The 26,832-nt window shown below is 42.2% G+C and overlaps 1 protein-coding gene across 1 annotated transcript in view; it reads right to left on the bottom strand.

The window, feature by feature from the left end:
• Positions 1-26,832, bottom strand: part of EVA1A (eva-1 homolog A, regulator of programmed cell death) — a 205,919-nt gene that overhangs the window by 86,474 nt on the left and 92,613 nt on the right. Inside the window, exon 5 of the mRNA XM_050315447.1 lies at positions 15,776-15,919. Within this exon, the coding sequence (XP_050171404.1) occupies positions 15,776-15,919 (144 nt within the window). The remainder of the gene's footprint in view (positions 1-15,775; positions 15,920-26,832) is intronic.

The following is a 26,832-nucleotide window of genomic DNA, read 5'->3' as shown; positions in this document are numbered from 1 at the left end:
TCAGAGAGGAGACAACCCCCTGCCCTGAATGCACCAGACAGAGGTAAATGGATCAGGAGTATCCTGGGTGTGGAGGGAACTGGTATTAGCTGGTTTTGCTTTGTTTTGCAACAAAAGCAAGAGAAAGAACTGGACAATATTTGAGAACAGCCCAAGACCAAAAAATGGGGCAACTTCCCCTCTAGTGTCAGGGTACAGCCCTCTCCTCTGTCCCTCTCTTGCTCTCCTACTATCAGGGCAGCCAAATTTCAGGGTTCACTGGTCATTCCCTGGCCAATGCCAGACTCACTCTCCACCACACAGGAGCCAGACAGTCTCAATACTTCCCCTGTAACAGATTTTTTTGCAGTCCCATAGCCCTTTTTGGCAGGAAAGTTGTACTGATCTGGAGCAGGGATGTTTCTAAGCATGCCAGGCTCATGAATGCCATATCCTGTTATCTCAGAAAGACTGAAGAATAAACAAAGAGGTACTGGAAGAATAATGATCAATAAAACTCCTTGATCTGAAGTTCAAATCCAGGACACATCTATATTAATAAAATAAAGGGACCAAGCACTGCCTTGAATTGCACACATGTTGTGACTAACAAAATTTCCGGAAATATTTTGACCAGTTCTCCACCCTGGCGTGGCCCAGGGGACAGCACAGCCAGGGATTTTTCTATGCAGCTACTTTGAGTATACAGAATTTCTCTATTCAGATGCGGGCCATGCCTTGCCACTTGCCCTTAGGGCCAGAGAATGTTTTCATTGCACAAGTGCAGCCCAGGGGGACTCTCCAGAACAGTTAAACATCCAAACTGCCTGTCAAGCGCAAGGGATGTCTGTCAGGTCATAGCTGCCTCCTCTACCTATTCAGACTCATCCCTTGCACTCTGTGCTTCCTGAGAAATATAAAGAGAGCAGAACATGCTGGGAGCTGCAAGTTGGGGGTATTCCCCCTGCCACAGGGATTTCCTACCAGTATGCTCTGAATCAATATCAGTAACTCCCAGGACACCTCAGTGGGGCAGGGACAGTGGAATAGCCAAGCATGGCACGCTGCAACACATCCACTGGCAAACGGTTCTGGTGGATTTGGAGCCAGCTGGAAAATACTCTAATTAGGCTGTGTAGGCTTTTGCCAAGATCAGGGCTGGGTAGTCCCTGGAGAGCCTCCCAAACCACGGGGTCTAGTTGGAAGCTGCAGGCACTAAACCCCTGGTTTGCTGGAGAGGAGAGTTCCCCTGTGTTACTGGAGGTGTGCACTCCACTGGAGGGGCCCTTGTCCCTTCCTCAGGTGACACAGGCTGTCCAAGGAAGCAGCTCCTTGCAGGCTTGGCCATAGCATGTGCTCCAAATGAGGCAGGGCCTCCTGTGTTTGAATTGTGCTGCCAGGGTGCACAGAGCATGGCTGGGCAGTCAGAAAGCAGGAGGGGTGTGGAGGTACTCACAGCTCTGCTGGTATCGCCCCATGTGGACAAACACCATACAGAGCTGACAGAACAAGACCTGTGGGAGCATTCTCCATTACTAGAGTGCATAAACGTCACCAGGGGTTTTGACTCTGAGACAAGCTGTTATTCTTGTACTGGTTCAAAGCATTTCTGTCTGCAAATAATCATGTTTTTAATGTTGTAGACTCTAGCTCTAACACCAAACCCTTGCATCTGAGATAAGTAAGTTTCCAGTGAAATAAAAGATTAGGAAAGGTTTTCTTTTAACACCAACTGACCAAAAGGAAATGCCCTTCAGAAGGACATGGATTCCTCTGATGTCTCAAAATAGAGAAACTCTATTCTGTGTGTTGAGAAGGATAGCACTGCCATGTCCATTTTTGGGATCTGTTTTGTTCAAAGATGGGTAAAAACAAGAAATAAATAGCAACACTAGCTTCTTTCTTGCATTCTTGCTGTTCTCCACAGACACAGCTGCCAGAGCAAGAAAACTATATTAGGCCACTGTGTCCCTCAGATAAAGACAAACCCTTCCCAGGGTTTTGTCTTTTCACAGCAACAAGAAGCTGGGGAGTCAATATGTAAATGTCCAGATGGGTATTCGGTGTGTGAGCTCCCATTATTGTCAGCACTGATCCAAGAATAATTCAGCTGGTCAAATACCCATGATCCAGTTAAATATGAAAGGCTCTAGGCTGAAACATCAAAGGCAGATTGTGCAAATATTAGGCAGGATCTATAAATAAACCCAATGGGCTACTGAGCTCTACATATCTAGTCAGTATAAAACCAAGTTTCCTTGGCTACACCAAGAGCTTTGATATCTCTGGACAGCTACGTTCAGTATCAGAATCAAAACCTGAATCCCATCATGCAAAACTGTGTTCAAACCCACAGAAAACGAAGAACTCTTCAGAAGAGACATGATTTACCCAAAGCAGATATCATTGAACTACATACCCAATTTTTTACTTTTCTGATAATAAGACATGAAACTGCCAAAGACTAATAAGTTTCATAAAAAGAAAATATTTGAAGCAATTTAGTAAATTTAGAATCAACAAGGCACTAGAATTCATTTAGACCTCACGAGGTTTGAAGACTTAGGAAAGTAACGACAAATAGTTATTCAAAACACGTAAATGTGTAACAAACACACTCGAGGTAAGAACTATCAAACCTAACTTCAGATGTCAACAATGCAGATATTCACATCTGGTTTAGTTACCATGAGTTCCTTTAAAAATGAGAGAAACAAACAAGCACTTGTAAGGTACCTGAGATATCTACTTGAAAGTGAGGTGAACTGCAACCTAGAAATGCCTTTTTCTTTTCATATACTGACTACAAAGGGAGGCCAAAGTATCTAGTCCATATGTAGCTGATTATACTGTAGACGGCTGCATCTGGTCAGCATTAGAGAATGTTTAATAACATACCTATTTGCAAATGCATTCCTATTCAGATCAATACATCTCTGCACTCAGTACTCCACTCCTCTCCTCACTCTCCAGCTTGCTAGTCCAAACCTTTAGTCTTGAACTTCAAAGTAGGTTGGACCCAGCTACGCTGAGATCTACAACTTTCTCAGTAAGGTCCCTCAGGAAAACACAACTCACCAAGGCAGGACAAGATACCTGAGACACAGCTGGAGACACGCTGTTCCTTTCCAGGAATTCTGCAGAGGAGCACTTACAGAGAAACAGAGAGGAGTCACTACAGGTCCCTTCACTCAGGAAAATACTTTTGCCCTAACCAAAATGTCAGTGCTAACGAAGAAATACATTTCCTTGAATAACATCTGCTCAAGACTTCAGCAAACAAATTTGCAAAGAGCGGTCATGCCAAAAAGCAAAGCAGTTTTGTGTGAAACTGAAATCGAGGGCCTCACAAGTGTAAAGAGGAGGTGAAGCTTTTTGCAAACTGGGAGAGGTAAATCAATTTTTTGCACCAGTCTAGCTTGAGAGTCCAAAAGCCTGGCTCAGCCACTCGTGTGTCGGCGTCCCAGGGTACGGGCACAGTTTCTTGGCCAGCTGCAAAAGGAAGGTAAATCAGTCAGCCATCCAGATCTATAAAGCAGCAGCTCACACAGTTATTAGAGGCCTGCCTCCCCATCTGGAAATTAAATGCAAACATATGCATATGCCTAAGTGTTGCTTAAGAGAAAACCACTACCCTGACAAGGCTGAACGGGAACAAGAAGGAAAGAAAAGCAAAAAGTACAAACCAGTATCTGTGCCCTCCCCATTTAATTTTCTTTACTGTCAGAGGCACCCTCATATTTAATTAAGCACAACTTAGAGGACAAAGAATGATAAGGTGAGGAATGAAAGGAAATCCATTTGTTTGTTAATACTGTAACTGGCTAAGAAATATCTGACAGAAAATTTACATTACGTGCGTTCCAAGTCCAATTTACTAGGGGGCTCAATCCTCTCAAAAGAGAGCCACAACACAGCACCAACATCCTATATTTCATTCTTCACTGATACCCAAGGCATATGCAGAAGGTTTTGATCATTTCTAATAGTACAGGGGAGAAAATTTGCCTTTTTCCTTGTGGGAATCAGTTACAGCTTTCACACAGCAGAAGTCGAAACCTTTGATGAATATACAGCACGATAAAAAATGTGTGTTACTATGCAATCCTGGGATAAATCACTGATGATTTTATTTTTTCACCAAAAAAAAAAAAAAAAAAGGGTTGAGGGGAAAATACTTCAATATTGTTATAACAATAAGAAGAAACAAAAAAAAATTAAGATAAACATGAGACAATCATTGAATCATTGAATTCATGACTGAATGACAACAATGGACGTGTCAAGCAGGAGCTTAACACCTGATCTTTCCAAAGCTTCATGTCAATAAAGTTCTACAGCAACTGTAGGCATTGAAAGCAAGGACTCATCACATTTGTGTGATTATGTCTGTACTGGATGCATAAACCTAAACCCCACAGGAGGTGATGAGGCTGCTGTTCTCTTCTGCCAGATGCTGAGCAAACAGCCCCAGGACATGGAGTCTAACCACACAAGGCAGAAGGAAGCCCAGTGACTGCCCAAAGAGCTGGTGATTAATCAGGGTTAAACAGAAAGCCCCTTGGCCTTAGGCCACTGCCCCTCCACAGGGCCATGCCTGGCCAAAAATAAAGAGGCAATGCTTGTTGACAAGGAGGAGGGGGAAGAGATGTATTATGGGGTTGCACATTTGTAAGTACACTTACAAAAAAAGGTATACTTTTCGTGTACCCTTGTAAAAAAGTAATGTCTTGTCCATTCCAAGAGGTATTTTTCAATTCTAAAGGAAATACTACAAGAATTTCATCACAGCTTGAAGCAAATACATGTGATCTGGGGACTAAATAGTCCAAGTCTTCAAGTCCCATCTACAGACTGGTCCTTGATACTTTATCCCCTGGATCTCTGCAAGCTATGAGTATCCAGGCTGGGGCAACTTTTGACCAGCTAGGGAACGGGTTTGCTGGACTGCAGATGGAGCTGCATACCAGCCTTCTTTCTCTCCCTGAGGCTTTGGCTTGGACAGAAATGGAGTGAAACCCATCAGACAAAGAGACCTCCAAGACTTTACCCTCCTGCCTTTGCTCCTTCCCCTGAAGGCACTGACACCAAGGGTCCATCTTCCTGGATTAACCAGCTTCCAGAGGCTTTGCAGGCAGCTGTGAGATGGCTTTCATAGATAAGAGATGGCCCAGGGTGGGCTCATGGGTTAGGAATTTAGTTAAATATCTTTGACAGGGATCTAGTAGGATTTGCTTTGTTGTTTATATTATGCAGCATCAGTAATCCTTAAGGCCCCAGGCCTCTGTATCAGTAAAGCTGGAAACACAACCAGCCAGCAAGGGATGCTGATACTGCTCCCCATGATCCCATTTTCCCCATGAAGAAATGCTTCCCTACTCTGACATTCAGAAATTGCTATATTCTTTGTCTCAGTTCACATAGATGAGGGGTAATAAATGAAATACTGAGCACCAGGATACTTGGGACTGAAACTCCAGAGAGAAAGTCAGCTTTTCTTCCCAGGTAGTAGTGCTGGTCTTGTTTGATGCTGAAGCAACAGTCATTATTGATATATGGTAAAGAAATTGTAAGTCTCTACTGGATCTTGGTGAGTGGGGTGGGGAAGAATCATAAGCCTTTTCAGTGTTTGTTAAAAGATTCAGGTAATTGTGGAAAAAAGACAATCGAGTGACTGGAGAGGTTGATTTATGAGGAAAGATTAAAGGAGCTGAAATGAATGGCTTAGCTAAACAGTGATTAAAACAGGACATGAAAAGTAGCCACTGTCAACAGTATTTGAAGTGACTGTCTGAAGAGGCATTAACTGTATGGGTGTGAATACTTTAAATAAATGGAGGTCACAAAAAGGAGGTAGGAAAACTAAATGAAAAAAAAAAAATTAGTGGTTATAGAAGTTTCCTGAAGAACAAGACAGCAGGGGTGTAACTTCCACTGCAATCTACTCCTCACTGTAGGGGGAGATCCCCACAAAAGGTCATCTGCACTGAGCAGACATTGCCTAGGGAACTTTTGGGAGGTGCCTACTCTTAAATGTCTCACTGGCATCCCTGTCTCTAAGCACAGCGCAGAGATGACCAGACACCAAGATTGCAAAAGTCCGTTCCAGAACCTCCACACAACCAGAAGAAGAAATATTCATGCCTTGGGCCTCAGAGATCAAGCAAGAATGGAAAAAAAGGGCAAAGTGGGAGGGAAGAGTGGTTCTCTGGAATTCTGTTATACCACTGAAGGATGAAATGGGGTAACCTGCAGAAGGTTACCAGATCATGAGAAGGCACTGAAATGTCAGCCTCTATGCCCTACCATTACTTGGTCTCTCCCAGAGAAGAACTTGAACACGAACAAGATAAATGCATTTTCAGTGGCACATGGCTAAAGAGACACAGGTTGGTCATCATTCAGCTGTTATAAATGACATAATTCACATAAGGCACAGCATCCTCCTCCTGTCTAGTCCATGCAGGACTAGCTGATTTGATCATGGAGAGCCACAGCTCAGGTTCAAAACAGTAATAACTTAGACATTATCTTGCCACATCCTGTGCTTTCTTTTCATTTCATATAAGAAAGGTTTGGGCAGGAAATACTGCATGGTGAAAATTCCACCTGGAGAACAAAGCATGGATCTACTCATCTGACAAAGCCTCCACAGAATATACGTCGATTAGACAGTTGATAGTTTTAGCTCCCATGACAAGAACCTTTGAGTAAATATTGTCTCCACACATAAAATGAGATTAACACTTTTTCCAAAGTCTGGCTGGCCCTGCCTGTGTAACCACTAAATTACTCATAGCAGGAACCATTTCCTAGTAATCGAATGCATTGCACAACCAGTCCTTGCTGAGGTAACACTCATAGAACCATTAGTGCACTTCCCAGCAACAATTAAATACACATTTGATCGTAGAATCATTTAAGTTATAAAGGGTACAAGGAAATGGCACTGTCTTGTTACATTTTCAAAAAGGAAAGGTAAATATATATATATATGTGTGTTATCCATGCAAATATGTCTTAATTGGTCGTGGTGTCAAACGCTCCCTTTAAATTTAATTTAATGAGTGTTTCACTGAGCTGTCAGCAATCTCCAGTAGCCTCCAGGCACTAATGAGTTAACATCAAGGTGTCAATGCTTCTGGCATTAACCTCAATTAGGAGGAGTTAGGGTGATCACTGAATGAAGGGTCAGTCATTCATTGCTGAGACATTCCTTCAGCTGTAGCCTGCAGTCTCCTGCATGACAGGGGCTGGCAGACTGGCTGCCTACCACATCCCCAGTAAAGAGGACTCATACCTGGCAACATTACTGTTAATTACTACATTTGAAACCTGTACAGGTCTTGACAGGCACGGAGAATCGGCAGTAAACCTATTTATGAGGCTATTTAATGAGATTCCCAGGTAAAAAAGTAACCTGTGGTAATAAAATTATAAATACCACTTAAACATGGTTGGAATTTTTAAAAACCATCATTAGTGGCTTCAATATGTCAAAGAATAGAAAGTCTGTACATCAGGGTTAAGCTTACAGAAAAAAAAAATCACCACAGAGATAACTCATGTAACTTTTATCCTGCTCCATTTACCCCTCTCCAGACTTCTTGAAATATTTCCTTTAGATATATGGCATTCAGATGTCTTCTTGCACAATCATTCTCAGGTTGATCTGCTTTTCTGGGGTGAAATCATGGATGGATTGCAAGTACTTTCAAGGCTGTACCCTCCCCATTCAAGCGTGGAGGTCTCAGGATAGCCAGGCAGAGCCCTCCAGATCCACCCCAGGCCTAAAATCCCTTCTCTAGGTGGCAGATTGCTGTTCAGTCTCAGGGACATGTGCATATTTATGCCAGAGGAAATCATTCAATGAGCAAATCTGTTTAGAAACCTCAAAGGTTTGTCAGCCACCATAAAATCTCGTTTATATTACAGTTTAGTGTTACAGTTATTACAGTAGAAATTCTGGGTCCGCCCTAGAGCCTTTCTTAAATTTCTAAATTCATATAACATATGGAAAATACCAGAATGCAAAACAAAAGTCCCACCTGCCTCCTTGCCATCACTCACTCCACCATGACAAACTGACTGCCCACCCTTCCCTGCAGTCTCCCCTGTAACTTCTAGACCATAGTCCTTACCAATTAAAACAAAATAAAATAAGCAAACAAACAAACAAGATAGAGATAAAAGGTGCACACACCTTGTGAACAGTGGGGGTCAGGAGTTGCACAGTACTTTAGCTAACTCTGATGGGACTCTTTTTCCATAGCAGGAGCTCTGTATGCCTCCCAGAGGTGGAGGACCACAGCAACACACTAGCAAAGCTTGCCTAATTGTAAGGCTGCACTTGTCTCACAGATAACTCTGCTTAGGATCATCATAAAAGGTGTCCTTTGAACTCCCTCTCTGCTGCCTCCAGCCCCATCTTCCTTCCTCCCCATCCCCAAGGCAATGATTTTTATCTCCAAGTCTCCATTTCTTCTCTGCAAGAATCAAAGGGCTTTCCCTTGAGGTGACAGCATTACCTGCTCCTCCTCCACCTGAGATGCAGAAGCTCTACTTCCTCAGAATATTTGTCTACCTTAATCTATGTCAGACACAGACTCATTCTGCCCTGGTAATGAAGAGTTGCTGTGTCTGGGTCAGCCAGGCCAAACATGTTCGGACTCTCCTGGATGTGTGATTCAGATCAAGCCACAGTGAGTGGTACAGCAAGCAAAGACAGACAGGAGCAGCACAATGACAGTTTTCAATTACATAATTTACCAAGCTTCATCTTAAAATTAATGAGGCTGTTTGTGCCATGTCACGTTTCACGTTCCTGTGCAATCACTAATGTTTAACGTAAAAAGCTCTTTGTCCCTGCAGCATATTACTTCTTGGTGTAGGGTGGCATAGCTGCTATAATCTGTTATTAGCAGGTACCTCCAAGCCCACAGTAAAGTTGTTTTCCACTCACTTTAGCACTGGTCAGCAAAAGAGATGACATCTTGCCTTTACCCTCAGATGATCCATGATCTCCAACAGATCTGTGCCATGAATCCAAATTATGAGAGTCTTGCTGACTGAGGGGTTTCCTCTTTGTTCCTCTCTAAGATCCAAGAAACTGCATCCACAAAAATTGTTAAGACAACACCCCCGAAGATGACAAAGCCTCATCAGCCTTGAGCTATGTGGTCACCCATCACAGTGCAGCCATTAGTTACACTGCCACTGATAATTTAACAGATTCTGTGAAGTGTGATGAATTCTGAAAGTGAGGTCTAAGTTTCTGAAAGGAGAAACAAGTTCCTTGCTTTTCCTTTACCTGGATGGAGTGTGCAGAAGCCTGGAAGGAGGTTCAACAGGTCCATTTGCTTGCAGAAACTGGTAACAGATATTACATCACCAATGTACTCTACCCACCCTCCCATATCACCACCCATAGTCCCTGACAGTTTACAACAAATCTGGCCTGAAGTCCAAAAGAACAACCACCTGAAAATCAGTTGAAGAAGTCAGCAAATCTGTTGACCCCATCCCAGTTCCTGGAAACGTTTAGGGAATTTATAAAGGGGAAATGTAGAAAATGGACCTCAATCCCATGCAAAACCAATTAACAGGAAAATCCCTCTCCAAACCCAAGTGTAGAGACTGATATAACCTTGAGCTGAGGTGTAAACCCACAAGCTGCTACGTGAGAATTTTTTTGACACTAACGCTCCTGGCTACAGCTGATTTCTCAACAGCTAAAATAAGCATCATGTTCCTCTCTTACTTGGATAAATCTATAACAATTGGAGATCTGTCAAACAGTGGGAGTGGAAACCAATAAATGTAAGGAGAGAACACTGGCATTTTCATCATGTGACAATGATAATTTTGACCAAAAGAAGCATTTTCATAAGGACACGGTTGAAAGTCATCTAACCAGTTCATATGATCATGGAATCATAGAATGGGTTGGGCAGGAAGAGACCTTAAAGATCACCTAGACCAGGTTGCTCAAAGCCCCATCCAACTTTGTCTTGAACACTTCCAGGGATGGGATGGTATAGATCTACATATATTTGCATTGTAGATAATGTTATTTAAATGTAGATAACAGTATGCCAGCTAAGCACCAGAAGCTCCCTTTATAGTCAGTACAGGAGAACTGTCACTTCAAATATGCAGTTCATCTCTTTCAGGCACTTACTTTAGGAGGAAATGATTTGTACCTCAAAAGCAACTGCTTCTCTCCATTACCTGTAAAAAGTATTTTTCTCAGATGGGAATGCCTACACTATAAATCTCTGTGGCTTATGTGTCTACACTTGGTCAGATGAATCCCACTTCATGAATTTTTCATTATTTGTAGTCATTACATGAGGACTGGATAGCTTTTTAAAAAATACTCTATAGTTAAGGGGAAGCATAGGTTTGATACAAAAATTACTGGACAAACTTCTCTTATGTTAGGAAGATAAGACAAAACATTTGAACAGATGTCCTAAATGATCTCTGAACACAATGTCTTGACAATGAAAGTAGCCACATAATGGAATTATATGGTATCATTATTCTGTTGTTTATTTATTTGGTAGGTCAAACCTATGTGGCTCTGAATTTCAAATCTACATTTGTGAGTTCTGCTTCACAGCATGATACAAGAAACCCAGTTAAAGAAACTTTATCAAACATTATACATTCAGTGTAACATCCCTAGAGCTAGACTGCCTAAAATGTTTACTTGTTTGTAAATTTTATTTCAACTTTTGAAGAAAGAAAGTTTGCATTACACATTCTGTGTCTCTTTCTCTAGCAAGGCCCTGTCTGCATTGTTCTATTTCAAAGGGATGGAAAAGGATTTTGTTTTTTCTTAGAAGTTTGGAATTGCTCCTTACCTACTTCTTTTCAGATCTTGGAATTTCTTCCTACAGCAACAGAAAGCGGTTTTGCAGTGATAAAAATATATTTTCTACATTCATGAATTCATACATTTTAGGAGCAGAAGGAACCATTACATTCATCCAGCCTGAGGCATTGATAGATTTACTGTACAGGAGCTAATGGACCAGAGCACAGTCCCTTTGAGATGACAGGAGAGAATTTGTGCAGCTTTTTAGCCTCCCTCCTCATCACCATCATGAGGGCAACCACGTCAGAGCTCTCTTGTCTAACACAGACCTTGCCTCTAGTCCAGCTTGAGAGAACATTTATTTAAACACAACGTTTTGGAAAAAAACAGACTGCTTTCCCAAGTACCAGAGAAAGCAAAAGTCAGCCCACCCCCACAACCCCAGAGCACCTCTATCACCTCTCCTTGACCCTCTTTGGTCTCCCAGCAGCACCAGACACCCCAAAACAACAGTAGCTGCTGTTCCTGTGCTCAGACTTTGTTCTCTACTTGCGCAGTTCTCTCGCTGGGGTGTGAAGCGCTTTGCCCCTGGGACTCAGCTTATTGCCTCATAAAGCAGGATGGCAGGATTATTAATGTGGCAGAACTGCAGGATTTTCCAAGCAATTTATGAGTTACCATGGCAGTTCATTAGCTCTCAGCCCAATGAGCCCTTTCTGGCGAGCATGAATCACGCAGGAGGCATGCACACATCCGAACATATCACAGATAGTCACATCAAAACCACATCTACAGCCATTTTTCCTCCATTTTGTCCAGTATATATCTAACAATGGCACTAAAAAGTCACCAGTTACCAGGACCCATATCCAACCCGCTGAAACATGTCTAGACATGAAAATTCACAAAGAAATTCACAATCCCCATCTTTTCTGTTTACTCTCATGAAGCCATTTCTGATCAGTGTCCGTATTCAAAGAACAGCAGGTCCTTACCGGAGGGTTTACATTTGCAGCCTTCATGGACTGCATGGGGAGGCAGGTCTGGCAGTGGGGACAGTAGGCACTCTGAACTGCTCTCCTGATTTTCAGTGCTAAAAATAAGGTTTCACTTTACACACAGGCAAGCCCCTCATCCCCACTCAAGGAAAGATTTGAGAAAATATTTAACTTTCATGGTAATTATCCATAGGTCTTAAAATAAAGCACTTCAATGCTTCCTTGAGTCCAAGTGGCACTATATGTGTGAAAAAATTCTACAGGTTTTAATGCAGTGCTGAGTTAGGACTTCAGCATATGCCAAAAAAACAAGTCTAGCAAACTAGAGAGGAAAGAGATATAGAGAATTAAAGGGATCCTTTGAAGTTAATAAGTGGACAATTGAGAAAAAGGAAAAGGTCAAGAGCACAGTAACTCTTATCAGTAAGTTCAAAACCACTAGCAAGTTACTCTCAGATACTACAAATACAATGTTTTAATACCAAAGAAAGACAGAGAGACAGGAAGATAGCTGGTGGAAGAGAAAGAAAGAAAGGCAAGAAAAGCAAGCAAGCAAGCAAGAAAAAGGAAATCTATTTAGTCTTTATTGCACTATTTTTCTCAGTTGCACTACTACTTTTTTTTATTTTCTTTTACCCTTTAATATTTTCATGGTGTTTTAAAGAAAAGGCAGAGCTTAAATTTTTATATTTGCCTCTAGTTACAGCTGCTACACTCAGAGATCAACCTCACAATGCCTTATGTACTTCCCAGAATTAACTTGCCTTTTCCCTTTGAAAAAATAATTAATGTTATTTATTAGTGCAGTAATGGAACCCACATACTGGAAAATCCCACCTTCCACACCATCCATTAGCTAAATCTGGCTTTGGGCCAAAATTTTGTATTTCAGCTACTGCCAAGGTTAGAGTTTGGAATGTTTTCATATAGGAAGATTTTTCGTCTTTTTCCTTGGCTGGGCTAATGGGACCCTGCTGCACATGGGAGATCACTGTCACACCAGGCTGCCAGTTACTTGTTTGTTTCAATCACACCAGTCACACAGTAACTGGTGGCATTTCCCTCTCAGCTAAGCAATGCTCAACAGGCGTTGAGCCCAAGATGCTAAGGGATATAATATAATGTGGAGAACTACTCCAAAGAAACATAGATATAGCTAAAAGGAAGGAAAGCTTTTGTCTCATTTAACCCTTTGGAGATCTGGAACAGAGCTCAGCTTGTGTTGTCAAGTTAGAGAAGAACAGTCTGGACTTGCTGACCTGAGAGACCCTTGCAGAAGTTCTCCTGCCAGGACTGGGAGATAAGTCAGCTCACCAGCTCATCCCTAAGCTGCCCACACGGCCAACACCAGCATTAATCCTGTCACAGGGTCCATCTCAGCAAAAGGGCTGTGATTTCTGCTAACAATACAAGTTTTCAGTTAATATTATTTTTGTCACCTCATAAGTTACTCCCTCAGCAGATTTTTTTTCATGAGTTGCTATCAGAAGAAGACATATTAGTCTCTTTCCAGCCCTCCCCACGCTTTAGCAACAAGAGCAGAGTCCAGCTGCCCTGTCCCCATACTTACTATAGTTTCTCACATGGGAAATGTCTGTATGAAGGCTGTCCCACCCACACTGCCATGTCCCTCACTGTGCTTGCTCTCACCATCTCTTCTGAAGCAGCACAGTGGGTCAGTAACACCGGCCAAGGTCACATCACAGTTTTTCTCACAGGTAAGACCAGTGACATGCTCCAAACTGCTGAACAATGGCAGGACACTTCTGCCATAGTCTGGCAGACAGGGAGTGACAGAGAGGAGCAGACTGATTGCACTGCCTGATCTCAGGGAGTGATGAGGTCACCTACTTGAAGCAGCAACAAGAAGGGTTGAAGTGATGCTCAGAAAAATCCATTTTCACCCCCATCCCATTTCCCAAGATATGCCAGGGTCATGCTGCATTTTTCACTGCTCTCCCAGGAACAGCACCAAAGCCACATCCTTCATCCCAGGGGCTACATGTTTCAAACTGCAAGTGGTGAGGAACAGGGATAGGTATCTAGACACAGGCCACAGGGAAGTGCAGTCACATTTGTTCATCAAAGCCTGTCCCTTTTCGCTCCCACAGTAGGAGAGCACCATACCAGGAGCAATAATGTGTGAAGCTTTATGGAAACCTGAAACAAAGAGATATCAAACAGGAGGTTTTCTACACTGCTATCATGCTCTCAACCATAAGAATATCAAACTGCTTGGTTTTATCATTTCTTCTAAAAGAATGCCAGGACTTAGTTCTGTCTGACATGAGCATACGGGACTGGAATTTGATTTCTTGTTTATTTGGTTTTCACATTTTGAAGGATTTTGCTGTTTGAGGCGAGAAATATGTGTCTGATGATCACAAAATCCAGCTCAGAGACATGTCTGAGGTCATGGTTTTGAAAAGGAGCCATGGCCACCTTCAAAGGATGAGGCAGATTTCACCCACGGAAAAGCAAAGCATGCCATTTTGTGCTCTCAAGCGTGACTCATTTCCTGATGCAGTTAGACTAGGACTAGGAAAGCTAAGGTCAGATTAAGAGATCATTAATATCTTTTGTAGTGGACTTTGAGATCAGGACCACAAAGCCAGAATAAGGCTGTTGAGGCCTTTGAAGAAGAAATCCTCCTGGAAATACATCATGGGGCTCTGTTTGTTTTCCCTGGATTTTTGAGGGATGGAACTCCTGTTTTGCTGCATTGCCTTCATTTCTGTCAAATCCCCATGAGGATAAGTTTCTCTTCAGTCTCTTTATGAGGAAAGTGATATAAAAACCTCACCTTCCTGACTAGAAAACTCACAGGGCTTTGCATGGATAGCCTTGCTACTTCTTGCTACATTATTTCAAACAAAACCCCAATCTTCCTGCCTCTCCTGCCAAGCGAAACAACAGCCAGAGGAACTCAAAGCCTCATTGCTTCTGCACTGAAGTCTCTGCTCTTCAAGGTTCTGTACATCCACCGTGCTATAGCAACTGCACAAAATGCTATGGCAAATCTATGTCCAGTGGTATCAGACCCAGCATCCTGCAGTTACACACAGGGAGTGACCCACAGAGCTGTTCTCTGAGGACACAAAATTCCTCCTCTACCACAGTCTCTGCCTTCTCTCACCACATCCAAAGTAACATCTAGAATTTCTTTTTCCAAGTGGATGCAGAAAGGAACAGAGAGAGAGAAACCGAGCTGATCCTAGCAACGACTATATGAGCAAAACCCTGAAGAAAATATTTTCAAATATGTCAGATACAAATGACCAGAATATCATCACACAGTAAGAAAACAGATCTGGTGTTGTTTTTATACCACAGGGCTCAGACAGGAACAGTTTTTCATGTGTTGCAAAACAAGATGACTAGTCAGGTAGGAGCACAGTGTCTGCTCAACACTGTGACTTAAGTTCACAACTTAGAGCTCCAGCTGTTTATTTATTTACTTTTTTTATTAATAACGGTATTTTGTTAGGAAAAAATGTTGCAATTTTCACTTGAAGATTTTGGGAGTGACTTTATACTAACACAGTGGATGAGTATGGATTGGTAATTGTCTGATTCTGTGGTACAAAATGCAATACAGAACAAAATAATAAGGATCCTACTGATAACCATGACTTTGCTGCAGGGTGCCAACATTCGAGGGTGTAAATATCCACTGACTGGATTGATTCCACCACCAGATTTTCCTGCCTTGAAAACACATCTGAATGTGTTCATAAAATATCATTTCCACCTTTTTTGCTTTTTCTATCAAGCCAATGAGCACAAAAAGTGACAGAATTAAACCACTCCAGTGATCCACAGAACTTTCCCCTGCTGACTAAACAAGAATCACCATGAGCCAACTGGAAGATCAACGACTTTTGGTGTATGATAATGTCTTGTTGTTCTCCACATAGCAGTGTTCATCAAACATACAGCCCCTTGAGAGTTAAAGTAAGAGAATTTTGTGACGTACCACAGGTGTAGATGACATTAAGATGCTTTTGGATGCCTGGATAACAAGGATCTCCAAATTCATAGGTGCTGGCATATATGCTGCAGCTTCTTTTCCCATGACAGCGCTTGATCATGAGCTGGAGAGCAGTAGCTGACTGACACTCTGAAAGGGAAAAACAATACCTCTTTGTTAATATTTGTCCATTCACAACAGAAATTGCCTAGAAATAAGTTACCAAGATGCAGACTGTGAGAGTACATACATATGAGATTTCCATATTTGAAAGTCTTTGTGCTTGCATGGGAAGGTGTATCTGACTCTAACACACCTGTAATAAATTGTAAATTGATGAAAGGAAATTGCCAAAAAGAATATAGAAGAATTAGAAACCCTTTCTGTAGAAAGAAAGCTGCAAATAAAAGATGGTTTGTTTTCACAGGGAAAAGGCTATCTGTATTGAAAATAATTACTTTTCACCATTCTATAAAGGTCTAAAAGGACTCTAAGACAGGTATCAATATCTTAATAGATGGAGAGAAGCAGCTTCACAGAAAAGTAAAAAGACTAACAAGAGCAAATCAGTGCAGAGCATGGGGAAAGGTCTCAGATCTTTGGAGTCTTACTCCAGTGTATTTATCCAAAAACACCACAAGCTTCCCCATGAACTAAGAGACTGTCACAGCAAGAGAATATATGTTAATATTTTAGTAAACTAATACAGTTATAATATTCATATAGAATTCATGCAGAATAATTTAGCTGTCCGATAATGCCATGGATCACAGTAACAGGAAAAGTTATTAACAAATTCCCATCTCACACGTGTAAGAGAGTTGGACATTGAGGTCTTGTCAGGGAAGGATAAAATTCTGATTTGGTTTGGGTGTGTTGGTTTTATCCAGGTTTTCTTGTGTGGTGGGTGGATCCTGGCTGGACCCCAGATGCTCCCCAGCCAGAGCCCACCCACCACACAAGCAAAACCCTTCACTCTTGATTTTCTCTACCTCCTTTCCTCCTGCAGCACAGGGGGACAGGAATGGGGGCTGCATTCAGTCCATCACACATTGTCTCAGCCACTTCTTTCTCTTCGGGGGGAGGACTCCTTGCACTCTTCCCCTGCTCCAGCGTGGGAACAGGCTACTCTAGCTTGGGTCCCCCACAGGGTCACAGATCCAGCCAGGAAACCTGCTCCAACACAGCCTTCCCTCAGGATCACGTCTTTTGGTTATCCCCCTGCTCTGATGTAGGTTCCTCCAAGGACTGCAGGTGGATCTCCACTCCCCCATGGATCCCCATGGGCTGCAGGAGCACAGCTGCCTCACCATGGTCTGCACTACAGGCTGCAGGGGAATCTCAGCTCCTGTGACTGGGAAGGAGGAGCAGCTGCTGCCCCTACTTCTTCAGACCTGGGTGTCTGCAGGGCTGTTACCTTCACATATTTTCACTTCTCTCTTTCCTGGCTGCAACTGCTGTTGCACAGTAACTTCTTTCCCCTTCTTAAATACATTATCCCAGAGGCATTTCCAGCATCTCTGATGGGCTCAGCCTTGGCCAGTGGTAGTTCCTCTTGGAGCCGCCTGGCATTGGCTCTGTCAGACATGGGGGAGCTTCTGGCATCTTCACACAGAAGCCACGCCTGCAGACCCCTGCTACCAAAAACCATGTAAACCCAATACATCTTGTTTCGTTTTGAGGAGAAGAGATTAGGAAAGTTTGGGTAGGCTTTTTTAGCCTTTGTAACACCCACAAGAGCTGCCTCAAGTCCCCCTCTCTGGCCCTGGCTGCAGACAGATGTGATCAGTGTCCCTGTCTGCCCTTAGAAGATGTTGTATTTCTACATCTAAGGAGAGTTATTGTGAGGTGGAATAATTTTAATATTATCCTCCACCATGTAAGTAGAAATATTGTTTTAAGTGCATTTATTCCATGCAAGTAAAAACTTTTCTTAAATCAGGAATTTAGAATATGGAAAGACCCAAAAGTAAGTATTTACTCAAGTACCATTTTCTATCAGATGGTTTTGCCTGTTTTCTCAGCTAGGGTGAAAACAATTTGTAGAGACAAGGTTTTGAGCTTTTAGGTGCAAGACTGATAGTTTGCTTTCACCATCCAGCCAGGACCAAGTTTAGGGGGAAGCTGACAAGGAGACATTTCTTCAACATCAAATTGTTGCTAAAAGCAACAGGACAGCTGCAGAGAAAGGAATACAAAACCCTTTAGGTCACTAATTAGGAAGCAGGGAAAGGGAAAATGAACCCCAAAAGGTATTGAGTGCTAGAACAAGCAGAGCAACAAAAGCCATGAGAGACACAGGAAAGCCACAGGAAACCAAGCCTAGAGGGTAATGTCTTTTTTCTCAAATCAAAGGCAGCATGCTGCAAATGACAAAAGAACAAGGCTCCATGTGAACATTTTCATACTGAACCACCCAAACCTCCCTAGGGGATTTCTGATCCAATGAGTGTCAGAGGTTCCAGTGGAAACATCTGGCATGCAGTAATCCTGATTCATTGTCTTTTTGCAAAGGTCCAGTTAGAGAAACTCATCAAATCTAAGCACTGCAGAGGATTTCATGGAGGGTGCCTATTCTTTTTACATGTTATTGTTCCCATACAAAACAGAGAACACCCCACAGCTGTCTGCTCAGGGGCCATGCCCCTGGCACAGGAGCACTACCCGTTATTTGTCCTGTGAGGGGCACAATGAGGCTTTTGCATATGTCATCCCCAGAGATGGTCAACCCATGGGTCAGCCATGGTTCCTCCTGTGGGAAATGTGCAGTAACTACAGACTCTGCTCTCTACCTTACCAAACTGGATTGGACTCTTCAGCTGTCAAAGCTGTAGATTCAGCTCACTGAAAACACTTCTTGGAGTTTTATTTGTCCTATACCCTCACAGAACTATTGACAGCTTTTCTAGCTATAGAAAAGTAGTCATGTCCTGGTATTGATGATCTCCTTCCTCCCATGCAGTTCTGAGCAGGCCATGGTTTCCATTCATGCTGACTTTAGCAGCAGCATCTGCATTAGGAAACCAAACAGGGCTTAAATCTGCACACACTCCTTGTTTTGGTGCTGCCCTGTTCCTTAGGATGATTCTGCCAACAAGCACTACCCCAAACTGGTAATAAAGCCTGAGTTATAACAGGGCTAGTCCCAAATATAAATTTACAGAAGACCCCCACAGTATTTTGGACACAAGGTCAGCCAGCCACAGGGCCAGCCAGCAGCAGGTTCTTTTCACTATATCCAGTACAGAGCAGCAGATATGTTCATGGTAGATGAGCACAGTCCTGATGCCACCTTTATCAGGCTGCTTTGTTTTTCTGGCCCAAAAGAGGACAGCCCTGTCCATGATATCCACTGAAAACAAAATGCCATACTGCCTACAGGCAGCTGGGGAACCCTACTCTAGTCCCCTCACCAGCCCACAAATAATGCAGATGTAGCTTAAGTTATAAGAGCCTCTACAGTTCCTGGGTATCCAGCCCTAGATAACCAGCCTCTTCTAGGTAGCTCCATCATCCAAAGCAGCTCCTAACACTGCAATCCTTACTGGTATTTATCAGTGCCCAGATCCAGTCTACACTGTTTTGGTACATGTTCACTGGTAAATGAAAACTTGTGCTGGACCATATCTGGCACTGAGGTAAACTGTGGTGGAACAGCACATAGCCATGCTATTAAACACTTATCATCCAAAACAGTGATGGTACTCAGTCTCTGTCCTACAACCGGCCTCAAAACATCTCTGGAAGCATTCAAAGCCAGGTTAGACAGGGCTTTGAGTGACTTAGTCTTATTGTAAGATGTGTCATGAGCAGGGACGTTAGAACAAGATGATTTTTAAGATCCTTCCAACCCAAACTATTCTTCTATTCTATGATCTTTGGGACTGACTAAGAGCATGTTGGCTGGACTAAGGCAACAAACTATGCCATGGATCATGCTACAGTTTCTCAGTACAGAAGATCTATTTCCAGTAGCTGTGCCCAGGCCCTGGTACTGCTGGTTTACCAGTACATATGTAACCAGCATCTTTGGGCACAGACCAGGCCTCCATATTCACAAATATCAGTAGTGAAGTCCTCAACTCTCCAATTGCCAGGCTGCTCCAGTTCAACCTGCAGCAGCCAAAATGAGCAACAAAGCAGAAGAGACTGTCTATGCTTCAATTATACATGGGGATGAAAGCCTCTAGCATAGAAAACAGAGCACCAGGATTGTAAAAGCCTCTTTTACGTGGACTTTTTGCAAACTTCCTAATATATCCAGGGAAATATGCCTGGGGAAAAAAGTCACCTGTTGTGACTGCAGCACATAAGCCATCCTATAATTTAGCTGAAAGCAATATCTGGAGCCTACTCTGTCCAACCTCCTGCCCAAAACACAACCAGCTTTCATTTTACATCAGGTTGCTCAGGAAGTTGCCTAGGCAAGTTTTCCACAGAGAAATATTCCCCAAACTCATTGGACACTTGTTCCAGGGCTAAACCCCTCTCCAGGTGAAGAATGAAGAATTTTATCCTTATATCTACTCAGCTTTCTGCTGCTGCAGCTCATGTTCATTGCTTTTGGTGTTAGTTTGCTGGGTTTTCCGTGCATTTCCAAGAGGAGTCTTCTGTAGAGCCGCCTACTCAGTAGTAGAAAACAGTCATAAGATTCAGTCCTGAGCCTTCTCTTCTGGAGACTGAAAAATGCCAGGTCCCTCAGCATTCCCACATATACTGTGTGCTCCAGTCCCCTCACCAGCATGGTGGCCCTTCACTGGACTTGTTCTTTACGTTGGAGAGGTATCACTTTACCTGGAGAACCCTGAACTGGATGCTTTGGTATTCCATTTATACTGAAACAACTGTCCTGCCCAATTTGGTGCCACCTACAAACTCTGCCCCAAATTATCCAGGTCGTTACTGAAGATTTTAAGCAACATTGGTCTCTGACTGCTTTTAGGTGGCTGCCAGCTTGGTGGAGGTTTCTTGTAGTACTCCATTTCCTTGGCTCTTGCAGCAAACAGCCACAATTTAGGCAAGTCTTACTCTTTTCACTGACCTCCAGATCCTGATGAGCACCAAAATCTGGTGGACACAGGAATGGTAGAAAGTCATCTGAGGTACCCATGTAAGAAGATCCAGCTAAACTCTACTGACAACAGCAGGCATCTACCATTTACCCATATGGTAAATTCAAATACTCTTCTCATTTTCCCCATGGTAAGACCTGAGCCATTCTCTTGGAAGGAGTCATATTTTTCTAGCCCTGAAAAAAAATAAAAAGGCTCTAGGAACAAATTTTGACCATGTATTTACTTCAAAGATTTTCTTTTGGTCAAAAAGGGGAATTTTTCCTGGTTTTACCTCCACACTATTTCTAATCAAAAATGCCTTGTGCATTCCCATAAATGCCAGGGCAAGCAGCCACCAGTGTTTTGAGGGAAGACTACACCAATACAGAAATCAGCTTTGTCTCCCTTCTTGGTTTTTCTTGGTTTGTCAATATCTTTGTCCTCCACATTGAACTGAAAAATGTAAGAGCAGCGATCAAAACCTCCATGTGACCATCTTCCTTACACACTTCAAAGGGTTTGTGATAAGGAGCTCATTTAGCTGGATGCCAAAATGTCATATTCAGGCATCTTTATTCCCTCACTGACTAGCACTGAAGATGCCAATAATACATCTGAGAGGTGTCTGAGTGATAGATGAGACTACAGCACCCTCATAAATCACAGTCACCACCATGTCATTCAGAGCTCTAGAAGTGACAACATGGTATTTCCTTCTACCCCCATTTCTCGTGAGTATAAAAACACTGAACATCTCTCCTGGTGGCTGTTGTGAAGTGCATGTAGGTAGTTGAACATCCAAATGTAAATAAGTCTGTAGAGAATTCATTTAAGTGAAAGCTCCAAATATATTAGTACATCTTCCAGGGCAGAAGTCTTCACCTCCAGGTGCCCATTCTCAGAGCTCAGAGAGGTAAGAAAACAGAGGCTCTCTTATCCATAAATCATGCAGTTAGCCTGTCAAAAAGATGTAGGGAAACCAAGCCCAGCAATGTGGTGCAGCAGAGTTGGTCTGTGGTCCCCTTCAGGTGGCCAAATTAATTTTTTTCTTCAGGTCTTTGGAAGTGGGAAAGTAGACACGGTACTCTTCTTGTACCAGATGTCATGCTCATTCAGGGAAACATTACAGTTGGACTCGATGATCTTAGAGGTCTTTTCCAACCTTAATGATTCCATGTTCCATGATTTCCTTTCTTCTGCTGCTTGTTTGCTTGCTAAATGCAAATTGCAAATGTTGTATGAGACACCACCCTGGCACCAGTGAGAAACAATTGATCCCATGTGTCAGAGGTGTGGGAAGGACAGTCACAAATGCCAACACTGTATCACTAACTCTGAGGTAACTACTGCTAAGCAGAGCCAGGCCCCTACCAAGAACCTTTTAAAACTCACAAAGCTCAAATCCCACAGTAGAGCAATAAAAACTGCTTTAAGACCTCATAGATAGAGAGCCCACTTAGAGAGGCTGGGCCAGAGTTACCCTCAGCTTTCATTAGTCTTGGTTTGCTTCAGTACACTGCCAGAGAGCAAACACGAATCCTGGCTATGGTGAAACTTCCACATGTGAAAGTGTTTAAAGGCATCAGCTGTGCTTTTGGAATATGGTATTTCAAAACTAAAGTTGGGGATTTGAGGGGAGTGGGATCAGCTCACTTTTTTCTCTTTACTTCTGGCCTACTTTCTAGAAGTTGCACGTCCCTCCAGCCTTGCTCCTGGATCACTCCACAGATGCAGACCCCTCCACAAATGCAGACTTGTTGGCGAGTTTCATTTCACAACCCTTAGTCCAAGCCCTCAGTGGGTAATTCATCTTACCAGCTGCATTTAGTAGGATATGACTCCTTAGTCTATTTTCTTTAATAACCCAACCTCTCTCAGGCTAAAAACCCAAATGAGGGCAGCAGAGCCATGATGGAGGGTCTCACCAGCTGCAGCTTGCAGACAGAGTTGGCTTTAAAACTGGAGTCGGTCTCAGTGATGTAATGCCCATATCATCAAGCTCACCACAATGAATGGATTTTAGGCAGTTTAAGGCTGCTTCCCAGCATGACTATTTCTTTATTACCTCTTCCTGGTGAAAAAAAAGAAACTGGAACCAACGCCTATTAATCACATCCTTAACTTTGGTTACTCAGTGTTACTTGTTTTTCTCTGGTATGGGTGACACATTTAAATCTGAAATCCAAGCCACACATTGCTGCTTGTGATTGCAAAACCTATCTGGTCTTGAAAGAATGGTTCCAAACAGTTTAAATTTTGCAATTTGGTAACTCTGAGATGCTCTGGTGGAGATTGGAGCCTCTTCCAAGGCAGCAGCCATCACAGATGGATCCACAAATAGATTTAGACAACTAGTTTTGAGAAGGGTGACTAATCCCACATTGAAATTGGGCATATTACAGATGATTGAGAGTATCTGTGCATCTGTTAACCTCATGATCAGACACACCTGACACAGCCATGTTGAGCCTGCAAAGGCAGGTTCCTGCACAGATGGGACAGGCTGTCCAGAGCAAGAAGGACCAAGTACACCTGGACATGTGAACATGCCATAAAGCTGTCAGGTAGTGGTTTTCCACAGGCTGTCCATGGATCTGGAAAGGCAGCAGAGCATGGAGTACAACCCTATACTAACATGTAAGCACTTAAAAATAAGCAAAATAGAACCTGAGAAGAAAACTCCACCCACTGGTCAGAGGATGCACTCTCTGAGTCAGTGAATTTGGAAAAAAGAAAAATGGAGCACTCATCCTACTTTTCCAACCAACAAAGTATAAGACCTTGAAGTAACAAAAGGATGAAATGATTGGCTGTAATTAAAGGCTTCAGAAAGAGAATCACTGACTGAGATACTATTTCCAGCAGTGCATGTGAGGTAAGTGTTTAGGCACTGGAACAGGGCTGGTGGTACCTGATTAGGAGATGAACTCTGTGCCAAGCTTTGGCTTAGTGTAAAGTCATCAGGAGCAGACCTACATCTGGAATTTAATCAGCAGACCCCTAGCTTTCCTTGCTGTCTTTTGAGAAGCAGGTGAAAGGAACAACCTAAGATATCTATTCCCTTGAGGAAGTAATTTACAATTGGCAGCTCTTGGAGGACACTCCTCCCAAGCAGAGGACAGGATTTTTCTCCAAAACACGCAGCCTGATTTCTTGCTAAAGAATTAAAGAGCAAAAGTTACTTGCTGGGAGCAATGAAGCAGAGAGAACAGAATGAAAGATGGAAGATGTGGGAGTCAATTATCTAAGAGGAGAGAAATTTAGTTCCTGCAAAGAAAGCTGACAGATGCCTGAATCAGTGCTGTGGTATCCACTTGTCTGCCAAAAGAGAAAGCCAACTTCAATGGAATGGCAAAAAAAGGTGTAAACGGAAGTTACTCCAACCTTGCAGGTGAGGCAGCTGTATAAATCCTTCCACGTTTTACCTAGGAGTGACTCAAAACTACCCTAATCTGCAAGAAAATCTCTGTCATAAACAGGAGGGAAGGAAGCTCTCTTGCTTCTGGACAGTTTCTCATGTATTTTAAAGATGCTCCATTAGCTGTGGTTGATACAAAGTTCAGCTCCCTCATAAAGCGACAGCTGCTGGAGGTGTCTAAGCCTCTGCTTCAGCCAAAGTTAGCCATCCAGCAGCCTGTGAAGGATGTCTTCACAGAGCATCCATGAGTCAGTCTGCACTCTGTGCAGCATATCAAATTCTGGGCATTTTCAGCTCAGCCCATGCCTGTTAAGTTTGATGTTCTCTTTAAAAGCCAGTGCAGAAGACTGTTAATAAAGATGAACTTTGTCCACTTTCTCTCTCAGTAAGCAGCCTAGGAAGGTAATTTCTTTATCAGTGTGGTGCTGTCAAAGAGTTTCTGAACTGAAATACGCTGAATTTCTCTTCCTTGCCATGGCACACAAGCCCCTGCAGAGAACTCAAGAAGTGACTTGGATCTAGATCCACAGGAACTGTGGAAGAGGAAGAAAACCAAACTATAAATACTTAAGTATCCAATTACCAGCCAATGTGAAGATCAACCAATGGAAACAAAAGACTACTCTTAAACAAAAACGGTGCAGAAGCAGATGCTTAAAGAGGAATGCTCAGAAGAAGAAACCCAAAGCAATTAAAAAGTGAAGCTCCCTGCTGCTATTTGTAATAATGATAAATTGTCATCATCATTATTGCAAATAGCAGCAGAGAACTTCACATTGATGCAGCAAAATGTCACTGAAAACAACTGACTAAAAAGGAAATCTATATCCAAACATTAGAAGGATGTGCAGAGAAGGCCAGCTTTACATTAAAAAGAACATTTTAAAGAAACAGAGAGAAAAATTAGCCACCATACACTTCATAAAATTTTGGAAACTTCAGTAGCAGGCCAGAAAAGAGAAAATTATCTTAAAAGAAACCAATCATTTAGAGACTGCAACTGATGGATCAATTACAGGTTTAATTACAAATCCTATAGTTACATTTAGAAACATTTGGTTTACTAATGTGAATTTAAATCTGCTTATCAACTTTGTATCTGGAATCAGAACTCATAAAATATATGAGGCAGAGACTGACTCAGAGTGTCTAAAGTTGAGCAAATGTTTCTGTGGTTTGGGGGCTAAAGTGAGAATCTGAGGACAGCTTCTAAGATTTTCTAAGAAGTCTCAGAGAATGAAGAAATTTTGGTCTGGCAATGACAGTAAAAATTTAATATTTTATTTGCAGCAGAGTCGATCATGGGCTGTAAGGCATTCAAGATAAAGAGGTAAAGAAGCCAACACCTTTAGCCTCCCTCAGTACAGTATAGGGATCGTGCATTCCATGCATCTACTGCTCTGTAAAGTCCTTGAATTCATTTGTCCTTTCTATTCATTACAGCCCAACAAAAGTCTTTTCCTGAACATGGAGACAGTCAACAAGTGCCTAGATTTAGGCTGAAACAAGGTCAGAACTTCAGAAGCTGTGGGACTGGCCCAGTTTTTAGAGAGACTACCGAGCTAACATTGCCTGCAAGTCACTTCTTGCCTTTGGTTCCTAAAATAAAGCACAGTGTGCCTGCAAGCTCACAGGTTTCACATTACCTGTGTTTCTCAGGCTAAGCATTCTCCATCATGGTAATTTTACAGTACTCCTGAGTGACATCTGAATTATTTTAAGACAAACTTTATCAGTTCTGAACAAGTTACACTGGTTTTCATTCAGAGGAAATTCATGGAAATAAATTAAGATGCTGTAGATTTAAATTTCTTACGTTCTGCCCTTATATTGCTGAGTTTGTTTTTATCTAATAGTTGGACAATATGCATCTTTTATAAAATCAGCTACTAAAGAAGTTGATACTACTAATACAAATACCTGCTTTACTTCTTCAAATATCATACCAATAGCATCACAGAAATTGCTAGTGCTATTTAAATCACTATTTTCAGAATTTTTATTCACAATCACTGCATGGGGTCACTTCACTTTAAAAAGCATTTTAAAACCAACTTGAACTTAAAGAAAGATCTTGCCCAGATTCACATTTGAAAGGATTTTTTTTCTTTTTTTTTAAATAGCTATTGTGTGTATATAGAAACAACTTCACATAAATCATTTTTATGACTCTATGGAACCCAACAATAGTTTGAGTTTTCTAGAAACAGCTGTAAAGTGATTTTAATTACCTCCTGGTGTTTTGAGACAAAAAGTGAAACATGTAAAGTATCTAAAATTAAAAAACAACTTCCTGAAAGCAGGCTTTGTCCCTCTTTAACTCAGTATTCTAAATGAGAATTGCATTTAATTTGAATTTAGATCGATATGGTATGTGAATTAAACACATCATGAATTAAACAGCAACTGATATTTATTTAGCCTTCAAATTTGGATACTTGTGATTTTTACTACATAGAAGCAGATTGGCCTCTAAAAACATGTTCTAATCATGAGCTATACACATAATAAAATAATTTCTGCACTGAATACAAATGAAGCATATATAGGGTCACACCTACAAGCAGGGGTGCTTTGGAAGCCTGGTGTGC

Source organism: Myiozetetes cayanensis, unplaced genomic scaffold (genome assembly GCF_022539395.1).
Source record: "Myiozetetes cayanensis isolate MyiCay16 unplaced genomic scaffold, myiCay2020 scf2-11, whole genome shotgun sequence".
In the NCBI taxonomy this organism is placed as follows: domain Eukaryota; kingdom Metazoa; phylum Chordata; class Aves; order Passeriformes; family Tyrannidae; genus Myiozetetes; species Myiozetetes cayanensis.
Note: the sequence above shows the minus strand (reverse complement) of the source record. Positions and strands in the feature narration are given on the sequence as shown.